The 23,716-nt window shown below is 43.1% G+C and overlaps 1 protein-coding gene across 1 annotated transcript in view; it reads right to left on the minus strand.

Moving 5' to 3' along the window:
• The window catches only part of CALCR (calcitonin receptor), a 2,001,221-nt gene that overhangs the window by 1,354,943 nt on the left and 622,562 nt on the right, over positions 1-23,716 (minus strand). The window contains exon 5 of the mRNA XM_078664409.1: positions 3,435-3,545. Coding sequence (XP_078520535.1) covers positions 3,435-3,545 — 111 coding nt within the window. The remainder of the gene's footprint in view (positions 1-3,434; positions 3,546-23,716) is intronic.

Genomic DNA, 23,716 nt, shown 5'->3' on the forward strand with positions numbered 1-23,716 from the left:
CTGCAAATATTATCAATTGACAGAACAGCACTCAGGACATTAGAAGAAAAGGCATTTACTTACATTGTGTCCTTGCCTGCAATTCCAGCCTTCATCACTCAACATATTCATATTTCAATAGATTTGTAGCCTCAGGTACGAATGAGATATGGGCGCACACCCTCAATTTCCCACTCAAACAACATCAAACATAATGTTGAATGTTATTAGCTGGCACATGTGCTTTCATACCAGGAGGTGGTTTTATCAATTTAACTGTTACTGTATTTTTAATCATTGATGCCTCACAGAATGGGTCAGGCTTTTATACGGGGCATGTTTTCAAGCAACTTTAACAAAAAGACTAGTATGGCTTTATCCGTGGTTATCTAAAACAGAAAGAATGAATTTAATTAGAGGATTAAATAGCAAGCAAACTGGCATTTGTTTCAGTACAAAATGTCAGGTGGGCCCTCTCCCAAGCACATCAGCTGCCTCATCCTTATTATCACTCAAATACCCAATAGCGAGACATAATATGAACCTTTTGTGAAATGTCACACATTCAAAAACATATCATTTCTGTGTCTAGTAAAACTATCCTCTATCAGTTCACACCCCCTTGCTATGGAGATTACCACTGAGTAGTGTCTTCTGATAAGCCCCCCGTCCCATCCTTAGTGTCTTTCCTCTCTTTGAAGCCGAATTCACACTAAAACATCCATTTCTTTGGTACACTGTAACATTTTAATTCTTGATGCTGCCTACCAAACCCCTCCTATCATCATCCAAAATCAAACGTGGGTTCCTTAGGCATGAGGCTCCCAACTAGACAGATGTCCTTGCCTGCACTGTAGGAGGTGCAGCCCATTTACACTGTCTTACAGCTAGGCGTGCTGTCCATATTCAGACTTCACAGCTGTCTCGCACCTCTGCAGGCCCCTGCTCTTTTCTTGCTCATTATCTTCTACCATCAAATGCCAGGCAGCCTTGAAAGCTTATAGAACAGTTTTCAAAGCCTCTGGAGATCTTACACAGCCACAGGCTACATTATCTTTCTTTGCAATGATCGCATCCTAGTCCTTCTTTCAAGAGCTGGTTACCTACCTTTTTCCATACCACACATTTGTGTAGTTGTTCTCTGTTGCTGTACGCCTCTATGTCGACATTTTTTGCAGTGCATGGCCTGGGCTTACAACACATATTTTTAATGTTCATATGTAACAAAAAGAGGCTTCGGTTTGCTTGTACTGTAGTATTCCTGGGTTATTTTCATTCATAAAGATAGGCTACTGGGACGCCCTAATTAGGGATGCAGAGATACAGGCTCAGGCAGCCATCTTGTTAATAATTCCGTCATTTCATGAACACTTGCAGCACTTCATTAAGAAAAAGTATATGCTCGCCCCAATTTAGAGGGGTTATTTATGAACACACCACAAACTCTTATAAGTGGACGAATTTATTGTTGTATTGTTGCAGATATTTGAAAAAAGAACGAACAAAATCACGAATGGAATCTGTATTTAACTGGAACATGAATGATGCAAATTATATCAGATTGTAAATCTGTAAATTCTGTTGTGTTCTGAGATGATTTAGTCCCTAAAAGGTTTGTTTGTGTCAGTGAATCTAAAGTGCAATACAGTGGTGCTATAACAACTTTCAAAGAGGGGGTGCTGCAATTAGTGTTACATCACTAAAGTCAAAGCGACTGTGAAAAATCCAAGAGTCACAGAAAAAACAAGTATAGAAAATGTGCCATGCCCACCCAGCAGGAGAGGGATATGGGTGCGGTATGTAGCTAGTGGTGCATTTTGGCGCAATAATGACGTAGCGCACTGTCATTTACAGATGGCACATTTTCTGTTTAAAGGGTTGTTAATTTTGCATTGTCAATCAGTTTTACTGGTAAAACTATATAGCACAGAGAGAATATTGTGTGAAAATCGAGTTCAGTGAATATATGTAATTTGCGCATCACTAAATGAGGTGTTTGGCATATGATTCCCCCAAATGAATGCATTCTTGCTTGGCGGTTTGATCTGGGGGGCATGACTTTGGTGCGTCTGTGCAGGTGTTTCTTATTGTTCTCATTTTACTGAGAGGTTTTCATTTTTTAGATTGAGAACTTAAATACATAATGACTGGTTTACCAAAACAATTGGTAAATCTGCACCCAAATAGAGCTATTTATTGAATGGGTGAAAATGTACTTCTCTTCGGAATTCACAAACTTTTGTAGTAGTGGGCTTGGAATGCTGTGCCATTCTCAGGTTTCCAGACATACTACTTGCAATCAGACACTCAAAAGGTGCTGGGTCGACTGCTTGGAAATCGTATAACCACTAGCAATCGTTTGGGGTAGTAAACCATCTGGGCCTGGGTGAAATTTAAATTACACCTGTAAAATTTTGAGAATTTCGAGTTAGGTCTGTTAAGCTAAATTTACACAATTACATTTTTATGTCACTTTCCAAAGTTATGGGGCATTTGTGGTAAAAATGTACAGCGAATGGTGAAATTTGCTGTAAATATTTACAGCAAATAGGACAATACGGGAAAACCTTTTTTGTGAACGGGAATAAAAGCACACTAGTGGCAGTTGATCACTGTGCACTTGTTTAAATACATCCTCATTCCAAAAATGCACTTGAGGATGTTTCATGCTAAAATATAGAGCAAAACGACAGATCTGCATTTCGCATGATTTTGCTGTAAGAAAGCAAATGAATTAAATAGCCTACACTCTTAATGCCACCTCAAAGCTTTTCACCCATTATGCCACTTTAGACAGAGGTCTAACTAATGCAGGTCAGTACTGATCCTGTTCCAAACTTTAACAGTCCATCCCGAGCATTGGTCATCTTCCCCCTACGCCCTTTGGCCCATCGATTTTATAGGTGATAACATTGATATTCACCCCTACCAATTCTCATTAACAAAGCTATGTTACTGTTATGCCTATTACAGTCTTTGTTTCAGTTTCCTTTGTGCTTTCCAAATATAATATGTGTATAGTTCATTCATCAATATTTAATTGCAGTGAATTAAAAAAAGAAAACTGACTTGCTAAAGCCTCTCCATTAGTGTCCTGGTTTCGAGCTGGATTGTCACCTAGGTCACTTTTACAAAATCCTCTCACTTTGTAGTCACAGAAATAAAAGAATGCTTAATTTTCCCACAAAGCAGCAATTTGACACAAGGTATAACCCGACATATGACGGTTGTCTTTAAATGCACAGCAAATGTGACAAGATAAACATTTAAAGGCATATTTCTTGATCAATCACCTTCTTAACCACATCATAATTATTCTAGGGGTGCTGCAGCACCCCTACTTCCACCGCCTATGGTGCAATATATAGTTTATTAGCCATTGGTATATTTTTACATGCTCTGTTTTTCGTCAACTAGCAGCGACGAAATCAAGATGAAAAAACAAGATACTCTACCAGTTGTATCAAAGTCTTCAAAATAATCTGGGCAATTCTGGGTCGAGTATGTTCCTGCGGGTGTGTCGTCCCAGCACAACCAGCCATCCCACGTACGGTTACAATACACACCTGTTCAGACAGAAAGAGCTTATTACACAAAGTGCACTTTACATCACTTGTTAGAAATAGTCCATTACAGTGTAAACCTGCTCTCGTCGAATGATCTAGGTAAAAAAGTATCCTAGAATATTTAAGTAATGCATATCTCTAATGTTCAATAATGATCAAATCCAGTTGATTGTTCAGTGGAAACTTCAATAGCTTTCTCAAATGCACTTACATGTTCTTTAAACACCAAATCTAACTAAATAGTCTTGGTAATAAAGTGATTTTTTGTGCTCTAGAACAGAGGAAGGGCCGCCACAGCAGCGCTTAGAAACACAAGTCCAAATTATAATTTCACCTTTGAGCACTCTGCGAAAAGGTCCATATTATAATTTCGCCTTCGAGTACTCGCAAACAGATCCATATTACAATTTCGCCTTTGTGGACTCGTGAATAGGTAGGTCCAAATTATAATTTCAATTTCGAGCAATCTGCAAACAGGCGAACAAACAACACCAAAAGGGTCATATTATCAAGGGAAACATTGCCACTTTTTTGGCACATAGCACCGAAAAAGCGGCAATTTTGTAATCGACCAAATTCACAAGGACACGCTAACAAGCGTTAGTGCATGTTTTCTTGCGACTTTGCATGTTAGCGATCAATATCGCTAATGACATGCAAAGTAGGTGTTCCTGAGCACTACAACATGGGAATCCTCTCAAACACGCTTCGCGATATTTACAAGCCATGCAGCAAACCCGTAAAGCAATAAAAATAACCGCACTAACGGCGGTTATCGCAGGAATGTAATGTCTGCTTTTAAATTGACTGAGGCATACTGATAACCCCCACACTGTGCCCACTCCAGAGTACATGCTACATTTCCCCACTGTATTCCTTAGAATGAACAAGCCAACATGCATTTGTGTTTGTAGTGGTCATTTGTTGGCTGCAGCTTTATTAGGAATACAGGGATATACTTTGGCATTATTTGCATGCCCTGGACATAAATCATCATCGTAGAACCATCATATTTGCGTCATAAATCATATGCATTTGTCATACGTAATATCTGTCATAAATGATATGTACATCACCAATTTACAAATTGGACTGACATTTCATTGGTTAGTGAGTAATGTGTGCTTCTAAGCGAGCTTAGTTGCATCCCCCTTAGGGCACTCCAATGGTGGTATCATTATAGATTTCCAAAAAAATAAGTGAATCCCCAAAAATGTTCTGTTCAAAAGAAAATTATTTTATTAATTTTTCATTTTTCCTAGGTTTCAGTTCTTTGAAACCTTTATTGCATCAATTTACATCAAAGATGCTTTCTTTAAAGTTATAATCCTCCAATGCATTTCGAGCAATGGATGCTCTTCATCAGGGAGATCAATCTAGGGTATCAGTGCAAAGAAATACATATGTAATACAAGATTTGTACATGAACCATGTATGTAACATTGTTATGTTGTTAAGTACCAACATTTGTTAGCACTATGCCAGATGGTGCCCGTTTATTTACACTGTGAGCTATGGACTCTGTGAACTGTGACAACTATGAGTGACATTTAAAGCTGTGAGTTCCAATGAAAATTAAGGCTTTCAATAAATGCTATACCAAAAGTAAATCCGAAGAGCTGTGGTGTGTAAACCAGTATTTTAGTTTTGCCCCGTGGTTTGTGCATTGCTATGACAAACCGCTAATCTGGTAGTGCCTGTGTAAAAGAAAATGATTGTGCAGTGAACGGTACTATAAAAGGTGGGATTAGGAGTAATGCGCAAATATAGACTCAAAATTTTACCTTGGGTTGAGTCTTCACGAGAAGATGCTGTGGCTAGTGAAAGGATAAACACGTTCATTGGTTATCTCATTTGGATGCTTGTCTTGTTTCTTTTCCCTTCTGGGTCTTCTCTTTGTACGGTTGGATTTGCGCTCTCTTGGCGCGGGGGGTAGCTTCTGTCCCTGGAGTTAGGCCACGACTCGCTACCTTGTTGGACTCTTTTGTGCCCTGCCATTCGGCAGGGGCTGGGTTGCGAGCACCGTCTCCATTTGCTACCCCCTTTTTGTAGGCCAACTCGCCCAGCAGTGAGGCCTCCCAAAGTGAGCGGTCCTACACACCACCCTTAGGCCAACTCACCCAGCCGTGAGGCATCCGAAGGCAAGTGGTCCTATTCCATCACACCGCCCTTCGGTGTGCCTCCGTACCAACCATTATCTCTGTAGCTTCCCGCCATAGCCTTGCCTGCTTCCCAGCACTGCGGCATCGCTGTTCCTTAGGCGTGGGTGGGTGGGACAAAATTCTTGTTGCACCCCTGCTGCTCCCCTGCTCCACGAAGATAGGAGCTGCCTAGGGGAGCGGCGCTTTTAACCCCTCGTGTCCTTCCCGCCTAGCTGGCAGACTCCCCGATCGTCGTAGAACTGTCATATTTGCATCATAAATCATATGTATTTGTCACACGTAATATCTGTCATAAATCATATGTACATCACCAATTGGCAAATTGGACTGACAGTTCGTTGGTTAGCTCATTTGGATGCTTGTCTTGTTTCTTGTCCCTTCTGGGTCATCTCTTTGTATGGTTGGATGTGCGCTCTCTTTGCGCGGGGGGGGTAGCTTCTGTCCCTGGAGTTAGGCCACGACTCACTACCTTGTTGGCGCTTTACCCTTGCCCCGTTTCTTTCTCACACTTTTTGGCACGGGGAGATTAAGTGGGTTGCCCAGCATTACATGAGGTGGGCGAGAACCCAGCCTCGAAACCCTGGTTTCCAACTCCAAAGTAGTCCGTCAAGCAAACGGCTCCTCGATTTATTTACGCACCCGCTTGAGTTAATCTGCCATGAAGGCAATTAGCTGGGTGAATTCGATTTCAGTGTTTCTAACTGCCATTGTATTGAGGGACCAATTAAATACATAAACTGCCTTAACCAAGCAGTGCATAGAAACAAACCATTGTGCCAATATCCGGCCCAGATTTAAAGTTGCAGCAAGTGCCCCAGGTCTACATGTCACCCGCGGTTCCCAGATTCCAGCGTCAGTCGCCCTGGCCGGGGCGCCACACCTCTCCCACAATGTTGAAATGCTCTTGGGATTTCTTGCGCGCCAGTTCAACGGGGTGTGAGATTAATTTGAACGTGTTTTATTCATTTCTGTCAAGGCACAGACAATCTGAAAAAAACATAAAATTAATGTGCCCCATTGTAATGGAAAGCATGCTTCTTTGTACATTAAATCTTGGCCTGTACAGGGATCGAACTTGTGTCTTTTGAACGTGTTTTATTCATTTCTGTCAGGGCACAGACAAGCTGCGAAAACCACAAAATGAATGCGCCCCATTGTAATGAAAAGCATGCTTCTTCGCACATTAACTCTTGGCCTATACAGGGATCGCACTTGTGTTTTTGACATTATTAGCACCGATCTCTAACCAACTGAGCTAAGAGGCTACTTTTACAAAACTCACATTGATTTGAGCTTTGTCTGGTAACATCTCGTACCCTGAAGGATGAAAGGCTGAGCCGCGCTGCTGACTTCAGCGGACTAACCCGGCACAGACAGTTTACTAAAGTTGAAGCGTGCCCCTTCCCACCTACACTAGCTTGCCTCAACAGTAACGTGTAGCCACCCCGAAGGATGAAAGATTGAGCTGCAGAGACGCCAGAGACACCAGTGACACACCAGCAGATGCCTGCAACACGCCCCCCTCCCTACCAACAACGCGTAATAGTACAATTACATCGACGTGACCTCAAAGATAAAATGCTGGGCTGAGCCTCGAGCGGAGCCTGTGACCCCACCTGATAGTGTGCAAAAGAATCCTTTCTCCAAACCCACAGATGTAAATCGCTTTATACGGCAGGGTACTGTAAACCCTGACACTGATTACTCTGGTGGGTATGATCCTCTTAAGACACCACACAGATTCTGTCGCTTGCTCGCTGGGGAGCGGGGCCGAGGTAACCACCTCACACTCATCATGGCATAAAGGGGAGTGTTTCCAAACTGTAAGGAGTGCCTGCCCTTTTCTTTTTGCTATTGTCCAACAACTAGCCTCCATGCCGTTTCCCCCAGTGGGTGCTCCTTGGGCTTCTGTAGCCGGTTGGCAACTCACCCGGGGATAGGGTAGTGTGTGGCCACATACCCCTGCCTTCCCTCACCACCGGTAACTCTTCGAAACTCCCCTGGTCTGCTTGTGTGGCTGCAGCACGTTCCATATTTGCGCTGCCCTTCAGTACCCTCACTTCTTACCTCCTTCTTCTGATGTCCACCCTGGCTTCGGGGGCAACACCGCCCGCACCGGCTGGAGTTTTCTCGGGGGCACCGCCGCCCCTACCGACCACCACGTGGCTCGTAAACCTCTCCGATCTCGCCCTTTTACAGCCTCCTGTTGTGAGCATTGCCCAGTCTACTGATGCCGAGTGTAGATGGCTGCTCGCAACGGTACCAGATGCTCTACGCTGCCCTACACCTCGTTACCCTCCTGAGGCACGCCGGAAAGGCAAGAGGTGCGGCGGGCATCTGGGACCCTCAAGGTGGGGGTCCCTTTAAGAGATTCCGGCTCCCCGGCCCGGCTGCCCCTCGCGCTACTTCGGTCACGCTGCTTCCTGGGTTTACCTTGCATCGGTGTGGATACCAGTTTGTTTGTTCCTTACGATGGGATCGCTGCTGTGATCTGTAGCACAAGCGGGGTTGGAGGCTCCGGTCACGCTGCCCCCATCCACGCACCACTTGACCATCGCCGTCGAAAAGAAAAGTAAAGCACGAAAGTTGATGCTCCTTGTCCTGCTGATCCTCGTGCCACAAACCCAACGCCGATGCTGAGGGTCTGATCTGGGCTGCCGTCCTTCATCGGATGCCGGTTAAGTCATCACAGCATTCTTTGCGGTCCACAGAGGGGGAGCGGTGCCGATAGCCTTACCAGCGGGAAATTCACCCTTATGTGCGGGTCCCCGTGCTCAGGGGCGGAAACGGGCTGCGGGACTCGAGTCCGTTCTGTTGCAGCCCTCCGGAGTTCAGCTCATGTCCCCAACGCCACTGATATCAGGCAGCAGGGTTCTCCCGGCGATTCCGATGACCAGCGAGTCCGGATGCTGACGTCGCTGGGTGGGATTCTCCGGTGCTTAGTTTTTCTTTTTCTTGGCCGGCCTTGCTCTGCTCCAGGCACTGGGAGGGTTGACCTCCAGTCCCGAGTGGAGGCGGGGTGGATGCTTTCAGCGGCGGCGGTTGTTCCTGATGGCCCGCTCGCACAGGGTTTCGCCTTGACTCCAGTAATGGTGATTCACGATCAGGCGACACAATTTTTGTTGTGCCGCTGCTGCTCCCATGCTCCACGAAGATAGGAGCTACCTGGGGGAGCGGCGCTTCTATCCCTGGCATTCTTCCCGCCTAGCTGGCAGACTCCCCCATTCGAGGGTTTGTACCCCGCTAGCCTCCCCATTGGCCGGGGGGGGGCGGTGCATTCCTGGCGGCTGACGCGGGGGCATGAACGCTTCTCCCACTTCTGGGTGACTGAGCGCGCAAAAAATGCGTTTTTTCGGGGCTCGGCGTCGGTTATGGCGCCGGCCCTATAGCCCCCGTTGGGGGCAGCCTCTGCGATAATGGGAGGTGGATTGCCAGGTTAGGTCCACACTCCCCTAACAGCAAGCTTCTCCTTAGCGCTGTGAAATCATCGCTCGATTTCACGCGCTATTCCTGATAATCGGACTCTATTGCTGGAATTACATCGCCTGTTAGCAAAACGTTGATAATACATCACTAACACAGTGATGTACTCCAGCGATAAAGTAAATCGAGCGATAATTATCGCATATCCTTGATAATAATATTTCTTCTCAAATGATTCTCTTAGATCTTCTAACCAAAACGCACTTCATGACTGGAGTTGTATGTCATTCACTTCTTCAGGGAATAACTCTAAATTGTTGAATTATTGATAAATGTGCGAATATGTCCTGTTATTACTCGATTCGACTCAATCCTAATAAGGTTTCCAGTCACTTTTAGGGTGTTCAATAGGATGGTTTCCTGGCCAGTGTGTATCTGCAATTTGCTCAGGAGAGTACTCTGACCTGAAACACAGCCTTAGGAACTTGGAGGCATATTATCAAGGCCCGCGATAAAATTATCGCCGCTTTAGTGTCCATTTTCGGATGAAAAGCATCAATAATTTTATCGCACTATCAGCAATGACACGCTATCACGTGTTCCTATGCCTCTGTGCCCGATCCCTCAACGCCCAGTTTTGCAACGTTAATGACATGCAAAGTGGGCGTAACTGACTAAAATGTGAAAAAGGAAATGTCACTAACAGACATTTCTCCAATTATCAAGCTGCACGCTAACCTGCATAGTGATGATAAAAGTAGCGCTAACCGCGCTTATCGCAGGTTTCATTACGCCTGCTTTTAAACTGACTAAACGATTATAGCCTCTGGGTGGTGGATTATAAGGATGAGACCATCCTTCCCTATCTACAAGGATTTTCCTATCACTTTGCGATAATCGCTGGATTTCCAGCGATAATCGCACATTTTGCAGCTATCGCTGGATTTTTTATCGCATTGGAGATAAGCGTTGCTGATAGTGCACTATCTCTGAGATAAAATCCAGCGATAGCCGGCGATAATTATCCTCGCGCTAAGCATGCTTAGCGATAATTATCGCTGGCTGTTGCTGATATGCCCCTCAGTGAATCTATAGAGAGAGAATATAAAACTTTGCTAGGACCAAGGAAAGGCATTCGATGTTGTTAGTTCAACTGTTTATAGAGTGCTTGACTGCGAAATTATAATTTGAAAGAAAATAAATTACTCATAAATACAAAAATATGATGGGCATTTCTTTAGTTTGAAGTGCATTCTGTGTGAATCCACTCTGCGCTTTTCGTTACTTTGCTTTAATGATGCTGTGTTTCTGCTGTTTGCTTCACAAATAAATAAAAAAATTATTGTTTTTCCTGGAACGTAGAATTCTCACTTTGAGTAATATACAATCAAACAAATAAGGCTACAGTTGCTAGGCAGAGTATCTGTGCTGACCATGACAGATGTACATACGCAAACAACAGGAAACTGTAAATATTTAACATTGGACATTAAGACCTACAATCAGCCATAAGGCGACCATACTACGACACAAGACTTCTTACCGAGAAATATGAATTCCATACCTGCGAGGCTTGGAAGGGTCATTGAAGAATCCACATACACACGATGCATTCCCTTCCAATGTGAAACACACAAAAAAGCGAATAAAAACTGCCTATGTTAATTTCGTTGAAATCTACTTGCATTAGACTTGCTCAAACTTGCGCACAAGAATTGGAATCGGTGAATTTAATTCCAGATATTTATAGGGAGGAATCCATCACTATGTAAAATCTCTTCCTTGCAGAATACAATACAAGACACGAGACACTTATCACAATGCGGGAGAGTTGTTGTTGCCTGGTGATTATCCTGTGCGTTTTGTTGCTTGTCTCGCATTGCCGAGCAAACAGTAGTGATATCATCTAACAATTTCATTTGTCCAAAGAAAACTGACAATGAAATGTAGAAATCAATTCTCTGTTTTATTATGTTCTTAATGGAATGCTAACTAAATTTTAATGGGAAATGTTCTGGATAATGAACCATATATATATTTTCTCAGTATTATGTGTGCTAACTTTTGCAATATTTCAGTGTAAAAACGTAAGCAGTGTAAAGCTGAATGGTCACATATTCCAAGGAGTATAAAGAGAAGCTCACATAAATGTATACATTTTCCATTCAGTTGTACTTGATTGAATTACTTTGAAAGCACTGGTTGTGAATAAAACTCGCTTCATTGCATTCACAGAAATGCTCAATTGGTTGACCAATTGCGTCTGAATGACGTTCACGCTTCTTTTAATTATCCTATAGTGTGGGTCTTTCGCGATGTCTGTTATCTTTGTGGCTTACTGATAGTGCCTTGTTAAAAAGGCACATCTGCCATGATCTCTATAGGGTGAATAAATGGTTTGCTACATTATAATATTGTCTTGTTTAAATAAATGGTTGAAACCTGGAAGTAGTCAAGCACTGCAATGAAAGAGATTATTACCCTTAGCCCACTCAATGTTAGTCATTTTATAGGTCAGAAAATGTGTTCGGCGTAAGAGGAAGCTCAGAAAGGTGTTCACCTGTAACACATAATGCTTGCATATTACCTGTGGGTAACATAGTGCTTCCAAGAAATAGCTAAGAAAGGAGTGCACTTGCATATAAAATTCTTGGAAGAGAAAGTGTAGGAATATCAGGAAAGTCTGTGAATTACAGTTAGGCCTATAATCAGTAGCTCATGGAGGCTATGGCCGCACAGCACATCCTTGAAGTTTTGATGTGCCTGCCTCTCTCCCTAAATTAAGACCCATCTTTCATGTTTAGGAATATGTACTAACTTGCTAACTATGTAGTAGTGGAATGATCACAGCCAGCAGCCACTCCCAGTATATAAGTTGGGTTTAGTGTGGGCCTTGCATTTTATGTAGACTGTTGTAGCATGTATAATCATTCAGAACCTCAGTGCTCTCTGTTGGAAGGTTTATAATTGAAAGTTTAGGTCCTTTGGGTCTCACCTCTTCTGATTTCATGCATCTTCATGTGCTCCTCTCTCACTTTAACTTGAGTAAAACTCTGACTTTATCAGCTGTTTGCTGCTTTCTATTGGACATAACAAAATAGGACCTTGCTCTGTTTTGAATGAAACCTGAAGTTGCCTTGAATAAAGTGGCTGGGAGCACCGATGAAACAGGGCCAGGTGGCTTTGGTGCCCTGTCTCTACAGATCCCAAGAGAACTGAGGATTAACCAGACCAGAAGAAAAAAATCCTGGGAATCATTAGTACATGTGAATGTGTTGTGCAGAGTAATGGCATGTAAAAAGATAAAGCAAAAAATTAAATATTCATGATTAACTCTCTTAATCCACCTGCAGCTCGAAATTGGGCTTACAAAATCAGCTGAAAATATGCCTCACAGCCAAATTAAAGATATTAATAAATATTATGCCTGAAAAAGAAAACTGCTATGTAGAAGTTGGCCGCACTTCCATGGACCTCACAACCTGGTTCATGGAGGTCTGGGCACCCACATCCAAACTGATTGTTTCATTCAAAATGATCATAACACAAGGACCTTTTCTCATTGGTAGAAAAGACATCAATCAGAATGCAGTTCTTTCAGCTGTCTGATTGGCCATTCCATCACCAATCAGAAGAATGATTGGCTCTTGGTAGTCAAACAAAAAAGCCCCTTCACCCACTTTGAAATCTGCCCACGATTATTTTCTGGGCCGCTCATCTCGTTCAAGCCACAGGCAATGTATTTCAGCGCATTGTAGGCAGAAGTGGATCAGAGAAAATTCGTGCAGCGATTTTCTTCCATGTAAGGAGACTAATAAAAGAAATGAATCAGCCAGACACAGTGCTTAGAGTTGGGTATCGATTCAGAGAGTGTGTTGGTGCTAGGATTAGTAGTTTGACGCGTTTAACCATTATTCGACAGTCTTTGCTGTTCTGAAATATTGCCTCCTGCTTGAGCCGTTCAAGCTGTGAAAATGCTTTTCCCTTTCCCAAACCAGTTCAAAATGTCTCTGCTTTACAAAGCTTGCATTTAAAAAAGCGAGCATTGACAAATACAAATTGTCTCGCTTTTGAAATGCATTACTGGACTGGTTTTCTCTGGCAATGCTTGTTACCGAAGCTGAAAAGCATCAGCAAAAAGAAAAAAGTAAGCTTCTTGTCCATGTTTAACAGCATAAACCAAATCCAAAACTGCTTAGACGAACACCACTACATGATGACATACCAACATGAATGCATCATCATTAATGTACATGTATACATCATGATGCTTCTACGGCCGTAATGGCTTTTTTAATGTATCAATATGAGGGTCCTCCCTCTTGGAGTGATAAATGGCAATAATAATAATAATAATAACAATATTATTAACACTCATAATAATGATATTCACAATAATAATATATTATTATTTTTAATATTTTATACCATCATCATATCAAACATTGTTATCAAGAGTGAGCTATTCTATGATAGTTATCTCTAGCAATTCAGCAGGTGTTCTCACTAATTCTACGACTGTGACTGCTATTACTAGTACTAGTACTAGTATAATATAGTAGTGATATTACTGTAACAACAACTTCAACAAATACTACCCATACTAACAGTAATAGCAATGTGATGTATAATATTATTATTATTGTTACAATTACTTCTATTATTTCCATTAGGAGTCTAATCATGAACATTTTGAAAGCTAATTAAGACATAACAGTTCACCAAGTACCTTGAAATCAAGCGGTTCTTCACTCAAATTGTATTTGCTTCATTTAGTTTCTCAAAAAGATATAATCTAGGTTAATCTGTTACTCGTGCAAGGTATTAATGAGGCAAGCAAGACCCCAAACACTAAAACGTTCAGTATTTTAGTCCTGATTCACAGAGGTAAATATACACATGTATATTGGGGAGGCGCTAGGGGCGCACAGCGGAATGGCTGCCTGAAGAGACAGCTCCGCTGGGCAGACACCAGCCCAGCGAGAATAAATAGATTAAACGGACACTAAATGGCGATTTAAAGACAGCGTTGTGCATGGGAAGATGACAGGACTTGAACGGAACACCTAAGCTGAGAATGATGAGAAGAATACGGTAAACCAGCGCCACATAGCTGCAGAGCGGCCGGAGAGTAAAATGGCGGCTGCCGCTGAGAGAAGTGTTTAACCAGAGACGGACAGACGGCGGATCGAGTTCTTCGCTGCCGCGGGCTGCCCTTCCATGAGAGGTAGATGAATCAGTGGCTAATTGGGAGACCTGCCTGTGCCCCATGAGTAGCGTGAAAGAAACGGCATGCTCGCTTTGTTATTGGGACTAAAGGCGGAACCTACAAAATGGCGGCGCCCGTACCCTCGCCAGGACGGTAATCATATGCCGGGCTGGGGGCCGCCAACTGCTGGTAAAACAATTGCGAAGGCCGAGGCTGGTTAGGGAGCGAGCGTAGAAAATGGAGAGACAGATGTGGTGATCAAATGGTGGCACAGTGTGTTGTAACTACAGGGGAAGCCTGCTGGAAGATATAACGAGGAACTGTCAGTAAGGCGCTGCGGAGACAAACCAGCAGAGTGAAGGATGGCGCTTAATTTCCGCTACTAATTAAATGAGGACACCCATAAAAGACACCAGCTGACGCACACGAGGGAGAAGGATGATCCAAGCGTTGCATGCCCTCGGGCTGTGATTAATGAAGACTTCTAGCTGGACTGATGAGCGCTGAACCTGTCACACTATGCAGAAATTGCTTGCAAAGGGAGGAGAATGTGTGATACTTGTAAGCGGCAATAAGTAAGTGCGAGAGCCTCTCATCACATAACTAACTTAGAAGATAACGCAGTGTAAGGCAGAACCGCCGCCAACATAGAGAGGTATATAATGGGTGCTATTTCTAACTCCTGCTGAAAGGCCTTTACCGAACAACACTCACGGAAAGAAGGCTATAACACATTTTGTCACACATAGACTGCCTGTATGCATCTACTGGAGCTACTGAGCTAATAGGCCCCCCTGGATAAGCGGACAAATACTAGCGAACCCTTATGACGGTACGAATCTTCCTTTGTCACTTGCGCATTATAGTTTGCAAAGCGGTGATAGCGAGAGGCCACCACTGTCCGTTGTGAAGGGTGCGGTGGTTGCAATTGAACAGACAGCCAGGGCGGGCCACTTCTGTGAATAACATGGGGAAACCCGATAGACAACAGCCTAAACTGACTTTTGAATCCCGCAGAGCGGCGAAGGGCCTTTCGGAGCAAGCGTAGATGGATCAGGAAACGGATACGGCGGCAGAAAGTAATATGGAGGCCATCTTGAAGTCCATACAATCCAACCTACAATATATAAACGGGAAGCTGGATAGTCTTACGTGCAGGATGGATATCATGGCTGCCAAAATGGACAAACAGGGCGAATGGTTGGAGACAGGTGAAAACCGAATTTCAGCAGTGGAAGACGAGGCCCATGAGACGGAGGGAAAATGCAATGGCATGGAAAAAGTGCTTGAGGTGATCAAAATCAAAGATGAGGAGTTGGAAGCCCGTTCCCGCCGCAATAATGTCAGGATAGCGGGGCTTCCGGAATCCACCAACACAGGCCGAATGGAGCCCTTTGTCGAGTCTTTGTGCAAAGAAATATTTGGTGAGGAAGCATTCTCCCCTATCTTCATCATCGAGAGGGCACATCAATCCCTCGCGCCAAAACCGGCGCCAGGAGCTTCACCAAGGGCTATTGTGGCCCGTGTGCTGAATTACAGGGATCGTGACAATATACTGCGACTCACCCGAGAGAAAGGTCAGATAGACTATCAAGGGAACAAACTAGAATTCTATCCGGACTACAATATCACAGTGCAGCAGGCACACTGTGAGTTCGCTGCTGCCAAAGCAAAATTGAGATCACTCCAGATTAACTATGCCATGTTATATCCTGCGCGCCTAAAAGTGACATGGGAAGGAAAACCAATGATTCTGTCCACTCCGAAGGCAGCACAAGAATTTATCAAACGTATAACACACAAGTGTAAAACTGCGGAAAGGAGGGAGCAACAGCAGGATTCCGACTGATGGTTTGTATACAGAAGTAAATCAGCAAACGGTGACTCCTGAGACTCCTCGGTTTGTTGTCAGCTGAAATGGTGCGCTGGCGCTGGGTAAGACTGTATGACAGCAAATTATAGTCGATTGAAAAATATCTGGTTGTCATAGCGGTGGCGCAATTTAGACAGAAGTTTGGCATAATATAACCGCAGATGATAGACAATGGTAACTGGGGGTGGAATGCGCCACACTCCTGGATCTAAGGTGTACCCAGGTGGCGGCAGAATCTAATTGTAGCTCGGAAATGTCCCCTGGGAGACAAGTTGGAGTATACAAGTTAATAAAGGACATTGACATGGAAACCGGCAGGGAGGATAGTTAGATGAAAGAGATATAATGGGACACAATATACTCTCGGCAGACTGAATGGACTAAACACTGTTAAAAAGTGCCTGAATCTATGAACTCTATATCTGTTATCGCTAAATAATATGATCTCGTAAACAACAGCGGTGATTTTATCAGGCAAAAGATGGGTAGCGCATGAACATGTGAAACTGTAGGATAACGTTCTGTTAAATGGTTGCTGGTGGGGATGATGTTCCGTTGTGAGCCTGACTATTTCCTGAAGCAATTGTTGGTATAAACATGTACGGTCTGCCCCCATCAATTAAGTTGGATGGTGTAGTGAACCCTCGGCGGACCTCCACATGGGCGATTCCCGAATCAAGTTTTTTTTGGATGTGTTAGGATGTTCATAGAGGGATGTGGCTTTGGCAGGATTGCGTTGCTAAAGTGGGTGGAGGTGGGTGGAGTTGGGGAATTGTTCTAGTTAACGGACCGAAACATTTGAGATGCATTGCTGAAATTCATGGTGTACAGCAGTTATGTGTTACGGGTACTGTACCAGAAGCTGTTTCACTAGGTGCTGGGGGAGATCAGGTTGATATACGACTGAGGTGAAATTCTTTAGCCAAGTATGATGACTAGTAGAAATGAGATCTTAAGTAAACGGTGTTTAAACCTCCTAACTTGGAATGTTCGTGGATTTACAAATCCGTAGAAAATAAGACAGGTATTTACATGCTTAGAAAGATGGGGAATAGACATAGCACTGCTGCAAGAGACACACATAGCTCCGCACACGCATACAACCATCGGTCAGCGATGGGCAGAAACAACACACGCATCTACATACTCCTCGTATTCCAGAGGAGTCATTACATTGGTGAGAAAAGGAACGAATTTTAAAGTGCACCGCACGATAAAAGACCCGAATGGGAGATATGTATTAATAACGGGGATTTTATGAGGACAGCGGATAACACTAGCCAATATCTATGGCCCAAACGTTGATGCGCCTGAGTTTTATCAGGAATTATGGAACCATATGCATGAGTTGCGGGATACAACGATCCTATGGGGTGGTGACCTTAATGTAGCATTGAAGGAGCAAAATGACAGGTCAGGAGGCACTAGAGAACCGCATAAGAGGACACAGGTGAAAGTGCTAGATATAATGGCAGACCTGGGCATGAGGGAGATATGGAGGGATAGACACCCACACACGTCAGGAGCGACCCATATTAATGCATCACATGGAAGCTGGTCACGCATCGACTATTGGCTGGGGTCAGATAACGTACAACTATGGACAAAGGAGGTGACCACACTGCCCAAAACACTATCGGATCATTATCCAATCCTTCTATCCCTTCAGATTCCGCACTATTCCCCTCCTCCGTTTAGCTGGAGGTTTAATGCCAAAGCGCTCACGGATCCACTATATACGGACACGATAGCCAAAGCAATAAGGGATTACTTTCACTTAAATACAACTACAGTTGATGATCCAGGGATACTTTGGGAGGCCTTTAAGGCCACCCTTAGAGGGGTGTGCATAAGCACGACGGTAGGGATATTAAAGGATATCAGAAAGCAACTTGCAAGATGTGAAACTCAGATGAAAGAGCTGGAGACTAAATGGGAACACACACAGGATCCAAACGTATTGGGGGAGTTAAGACAGATACACACGGAACATCAGTCTTTTACTGAAGACAAGCTCAAGTATGTTTCCAAACGAGCAAATGCTAGGAATTTTGGAGAGGGGGGCAGACCGGGCAGAGTGCTAGCGACTAAGATCTGTGAGGGAAGAGGTTCGTCATCAGTTTTACATATACGGGGAGAGGATGGAAGCGTGTTCACTGACGCAAAAGGGATTTTGCAAGGCTTTGTACAAAATTATAGGGAGTTGTATAAATCACAACTCACTGCACCTCCTACAGAAGTGTTCAAATATTTAGAAGATGTAGCCATTGCATGGCTATCAGACAATCAGAGAGAGTACTTAGCGCTGCCAATAACGGTGGAGGAAGTCACAGAAATTATACAAACCTTACCAAATGGAAAAGCCCCCGGCCTGGAAGGGTTTTCATGCAAATTCTACAAAGCGTCCGCAGAAGTGCTAGCTCCCCATTTGGTATCTATGTATGGCAACGCTTTTGATCAGGAAGTACTTCGTCCGACACTGCGGGAAGCAATGATTATAGCCCTCTTGAAGCCCGCTAAAGACCCTGAATGCTGTGAGTCATATAGACCTCTGTCTTTGATGTGGAGAAGTGTGGCTCAGGGGTTAGAGGCAGCAGACCCGGAAGTTGTGATCGGTCCTGGACCAGGGTTCAATTCCCCGCCTCGGCGGGTATTGGGCTAAAAAAATTCCACGGACTCGATAATTCTCGCCCCGGTGCCTCCTCGACTCACGGGTTCACACTCTGCGACTCTGGGCAATAGCTTGCTTAATCTCCACAACAGCCCTTCGCGGCGGGATGCCTGACTTTCACCTTGTGGATACCCTGCTATCTCACAGGGGAATACCAGGAAGGATTCCCTAAGCAAGCGCCGGGAACCCCACTGCGGGTAGCTGTGCGCTATATAAGCTCAACTACATTTACATTTACACATCAACGTCGACTCTAAAATACTAGCTAAGATACTTGCAGTTAGGTTACAGCCGCTTATGACGAGTTTGATTCTCCCGGACCAGGCAGGCTTTATGCCAACTAGGGCCACTTCACATAACACCAGAACCCTTTTTGCACTATCCCACTATTTAACACCCAATACCAAGGCAGTGGCGGTAATGTTGGATGCCGCTAAAGCATTTGACTGAATAGATATTGGAAAGGATGGGTTTTCCTCCCATGTACACGAAGTGGGTGCAGTTACTATACACGGACCCGATAGCTAGAGTACGGGTAAATGTGTATATATCTGACCTATTCACTATTGAGAGAGGGACACGGCAAGGTTGCCCCTTATCACCATTGCTGTTCGCATTATCTCTAGAACCTTGATCCTGCCTAGTGCGGCAAAAACACAAATACTCTGCACTACAATTCCCTTCCAGGCCTCTACATATAGCATTGTATGCGGATGATATGCTCCTATATGTTCGCGACCCGGAATAACATTTGTCACCACTGTTGAGGGAATATATCAAATTTGGTAGATATTCTAGCCTTCAAATAAATTGGAGCAAATGCTCAATAATTCCCCTGACGAACACCACCCAACCGCATGCGACTGAATTTCCTTTAGACTGGCAGACTGATCCCATTAAATACTTAGGGGTGTGGTTCCACAGGAATCCAGAAGTGGTAATACGAACAAACTATGGGAGAGTGATCTCTGTATTAGAAGATAAGATTAACAGATGGATACAATTGCCGCTTTCTATGGCTGATCGAATTGCAATTGTAAAAATAAACGTCTTCCCTAAATTTCTTTATCTGTTTAATAATATTCCTATCCCCCCCCCCCCCCGAGAGAGGTGTTTAACAAGATTACATCGTTAGTGCTCAAATTAATTTGGGCAGGGAACCAAGCGTGTATATAACTTAGAACATTAACACTCCCTTATGCAAGAGGGGGCTTCTGTGTTCCAGATCTCCTTTTGTATTACTTGTGTGCACAAGAGCAATATGCTACATACTGGTACCATGAGATACCATAATTAACGCACGCAGCAATTGAAGAGGGGGATGCGTCACCAATACCTCTATCAGCCATAATAACACATAATAACACACAGAAGGCCACCGTTACATGACAAGGACATTAACACTATAGACGCTACTACTGATGCTTGGCGGAGACTGGGGCAACTGGCGCACAAGGTACCATTGTATGCACCGGCGCCTCCACTACACCACCACCCAGAGCTCTCGGTCACAGGGGAGAAAGTAGGGATGGACCTCCTACGACAAGTAGGGATTGACACATTTGGAGATCTTTACAATGAAGGTAGATTTCGTACACTGCAGGATCTTACATACATTCAAAATCAAACATTATTATTTCGCTACACATACTATAGGCTACAAAGAGCCATTACACAGCTGTATCCAGCATTCCCTGCTGAATCAGCAAGCTTGGATGCCTTACAAATGATCCTGACATCATCAAATACTGCGCATCTAGTTTCTAGATTATACTCCGTAGCGCAAAATGAAATACTATACACAACAGAGAAAGCGATGAAAATATGGAATGATGTGCTACCTGAACCACTTACAGAGAGGGAATGGCAAATTACATGTACCTTGGTTCAACTACTCACGCCTAATGGTAATCTAAGGCTTCTACACTTCAAATACCTACATCAAACATACTACACCCCTGCGAAATTATATCGGTATGGGCTACAAGCAGATGCGAGGTGTAAAAGATGTGGTATGATGGAGGCTGACTTTATACACTTAGCCTGGCACTGTTCGAGGATACAGGATTATTGGGAGGAGGTCACTTCCACTCTAGCAGTAATGGTAGGAATGGATATTGGATGCAATATAAAGACCTGTTCATTGGGACTTCTAACAAATGTGAAGGCAATGAAACGTAAATTTTGTGCGATAGCATTGTTGCTGGCAAAACGTCAGATTTCTCAAAATTGGCGTGGTACGAAAGTTCCAACTGTTAAGCAATGGATGAGTGACATGGCTTCGTGTAGAGATAACTTGTTAACATATGAAGAAGAATTGCCGGCGAGGTCCCGTCCGAAAGATTATTGGTTCTTCTTTACAGACTATGTACGTAATTTTGCCTAGATTTCACACATGTAACTGATGATAAGTCTCCCTACGTATGTACAGCGACTTATAAGTACAGATTACCCTTTCTAATTTAATATTGATATTGATCATGAACTGACTACACATGGTTGATGAATGCAGAAATGTACTGGTCCGAGTTCTTGATTGCTGTGTACTTTTGTTGTTTGGAAAACCTTTAATAAAAAGATTTTTTTTAAAAATATATACACATGTATATTTTTCACACGTACATTTACTACTACACTTAGGTGTAACGCTCTACTTTGTAGCTATTCTCCATTTCCAAATGGAGATTTACACTGTTTTCATGTGAATATTTACATCAAGGTGTAGACTTGCATGTCTAGATCCCCTCCTAATGGAGGGTCAGATAACAGAATCTGCAAGTGTAAAGTTACTACTACTACCTTTTCCCGTATTGGTGGAGATCTCCCTGCAGGAATCAATGGTGAAAAATATTAAAATTCATTGTTCTTTAATATAATAAACATACATCTGTCAATATATTATATAAATGTAACTTAACTCTTTGTATTTGTTGTGTATGTCTCTCACTGAGTCATTAGTGTCAATGTCAGATTCTAAATCTGATAATTCACTGCTGTGATGAGCAACAGTGGGTTACAGATCTCGTAACTCACTGTTGCTAATTCATAAAGGGGTTCCAGGCTGCTCAGACTTGGCTCTCTGGGAGCCAGTCATAGCAGTGCTTTATATGCAGAGAGCACAACGTTTGAGGTAATGGGTGGTCTAGAAAGAGGTAGAGGCGGGTGACAGGCGTACAGATATTTTTCTTAAAACTTGAAATAGGGAGGAGATGCCGTGGAATGTATGGCTTCCCCTTTGCTCCGCTGCCCCTACATAGCAGTTGCAAGCAGGAGCAGATGTTTTGGGAGGGGGCATTTATAACAAAATTAACGTAAATGGGAAATTACAGGGATGTTTCATGGTCATAGACAACTCCAGCTTCACTCTTGATGTCTATGTCATGTCATATAGAAGCTCCTAGTAAATAACATCCCCAGTAAATCCCTGTTACCCATCTATAATTCTATATGTTATGTATGGCACTCATAGAGAGCCTCGATCATTTACATCAGATTCAGAATCTGATAGCTCAGTGCTATGACATAGCGGAATTTGATAGCAAAACTCATTAGCCATTATTGCTATCTCGCAAAAGCCTGCCAGGCCAGGCCGACAGGGCTCTCGGAGAGCCTGTCAAAGCAGCGCTGCTTGCGTGTTTTCACTGAAAGCAGAAAGTACAGCTGCAGGAGGGGTAAGGAAAGTGGGACATTGGTGAGGAGGCTGGTTAGGGATGCCAGGTAAGGTACTTATTTTTCACATTTGGGTCAAGAAGAGACCATTTTATGCATAGCTCTCCTCTTAATCCTCTGACACTGCATTACATTTAAGAGCAGGAGAAGATGATTTGGCATACATATATTTATGTTTGGATGAATAGTGAATTACAGGGATGTTTTTCACCTTAGGGTTCTGAGTGACATTATTGAAAATGCGAACTTTGCTCTTGCTGTCTTTTTGATGTCACTGAGAAACCCTTGTTGAAAAATATCCCCATAAATCACTGTTACTCATCTAAAATTCTATATATTATTAACATGGAAATAATAAAATAAAATATTATTGCACGTTAAAACATCAAATTAAATTGTGTATTAAATAATAAAATAATAATCTAATTTAAATATTGCAATTCATAACCAATAATTCCAAAAATGACCTACCCTCAAACTTTTGATTTATTTACCATCAGTTCTTATTTTATTTCCATGCTGCTATTATTTTCTATGGGACTGTCTTGCAATACCATTGGTTGGTCAAGTCTGATGCTAGACTTAATTCAAGGCTGGGCTGGATTATATATATGCCTGTTTTTTCACCTCTTGATCTTTAGTAACTTTAGAAGTACAGTTTATGAACAGCAATTTTCTTACCCTTCTCATTTAGAAACAAATAGTCCCCATTTTCCACCAATTCCCCTAGTCCCTTCCATACTTAACGGCTAAAACTGTGGCTGAGACCGCCACACAGAAAGGAGAGGAGAATCCGAGGTCTTCGTTCCGTAGCTTCTAAATTCTATTTTGTAGTGCATAAGTAGTACCATTTAACATACTACAAAACGTATTTTGTGAAACAGGCACTATGTGGCATATTTACCAAAGCATTCATGAGTACAGTAAGCAGCACCCTTATGTGCTTTTATATGACTTTATTAATTGCCATGAAACATCCTGTATATGAACAACCCCTGAATATCCGCATTTCGGATGATTAGTGGACAATTCACAACTCAAAGGCATAGGCTTGTATAAAAAAACTTCAACAAGAGGAGTACTATGTTGAATGCTCCACACTGCATTTCTGATTTGATTTAAACTAGTTTTCAAAATGTCATCTTTTAACGTTTGAATGGTGTT

The sequence above is a fragment of the Lissotriton helveticus genome, chromosome 10 (genome assembly GCF_964261635.1).
Source record: "Lissotriton helveticus chromosome 10, aLisHel1.1, whole genome shotgun sequence".
Taxonomy (NCBI): Eukaryota; Metazoa; Chordata; class Amphibia; order Caudata; family Salamandridae; genus Lissotriton; species Lissotriton helveticus.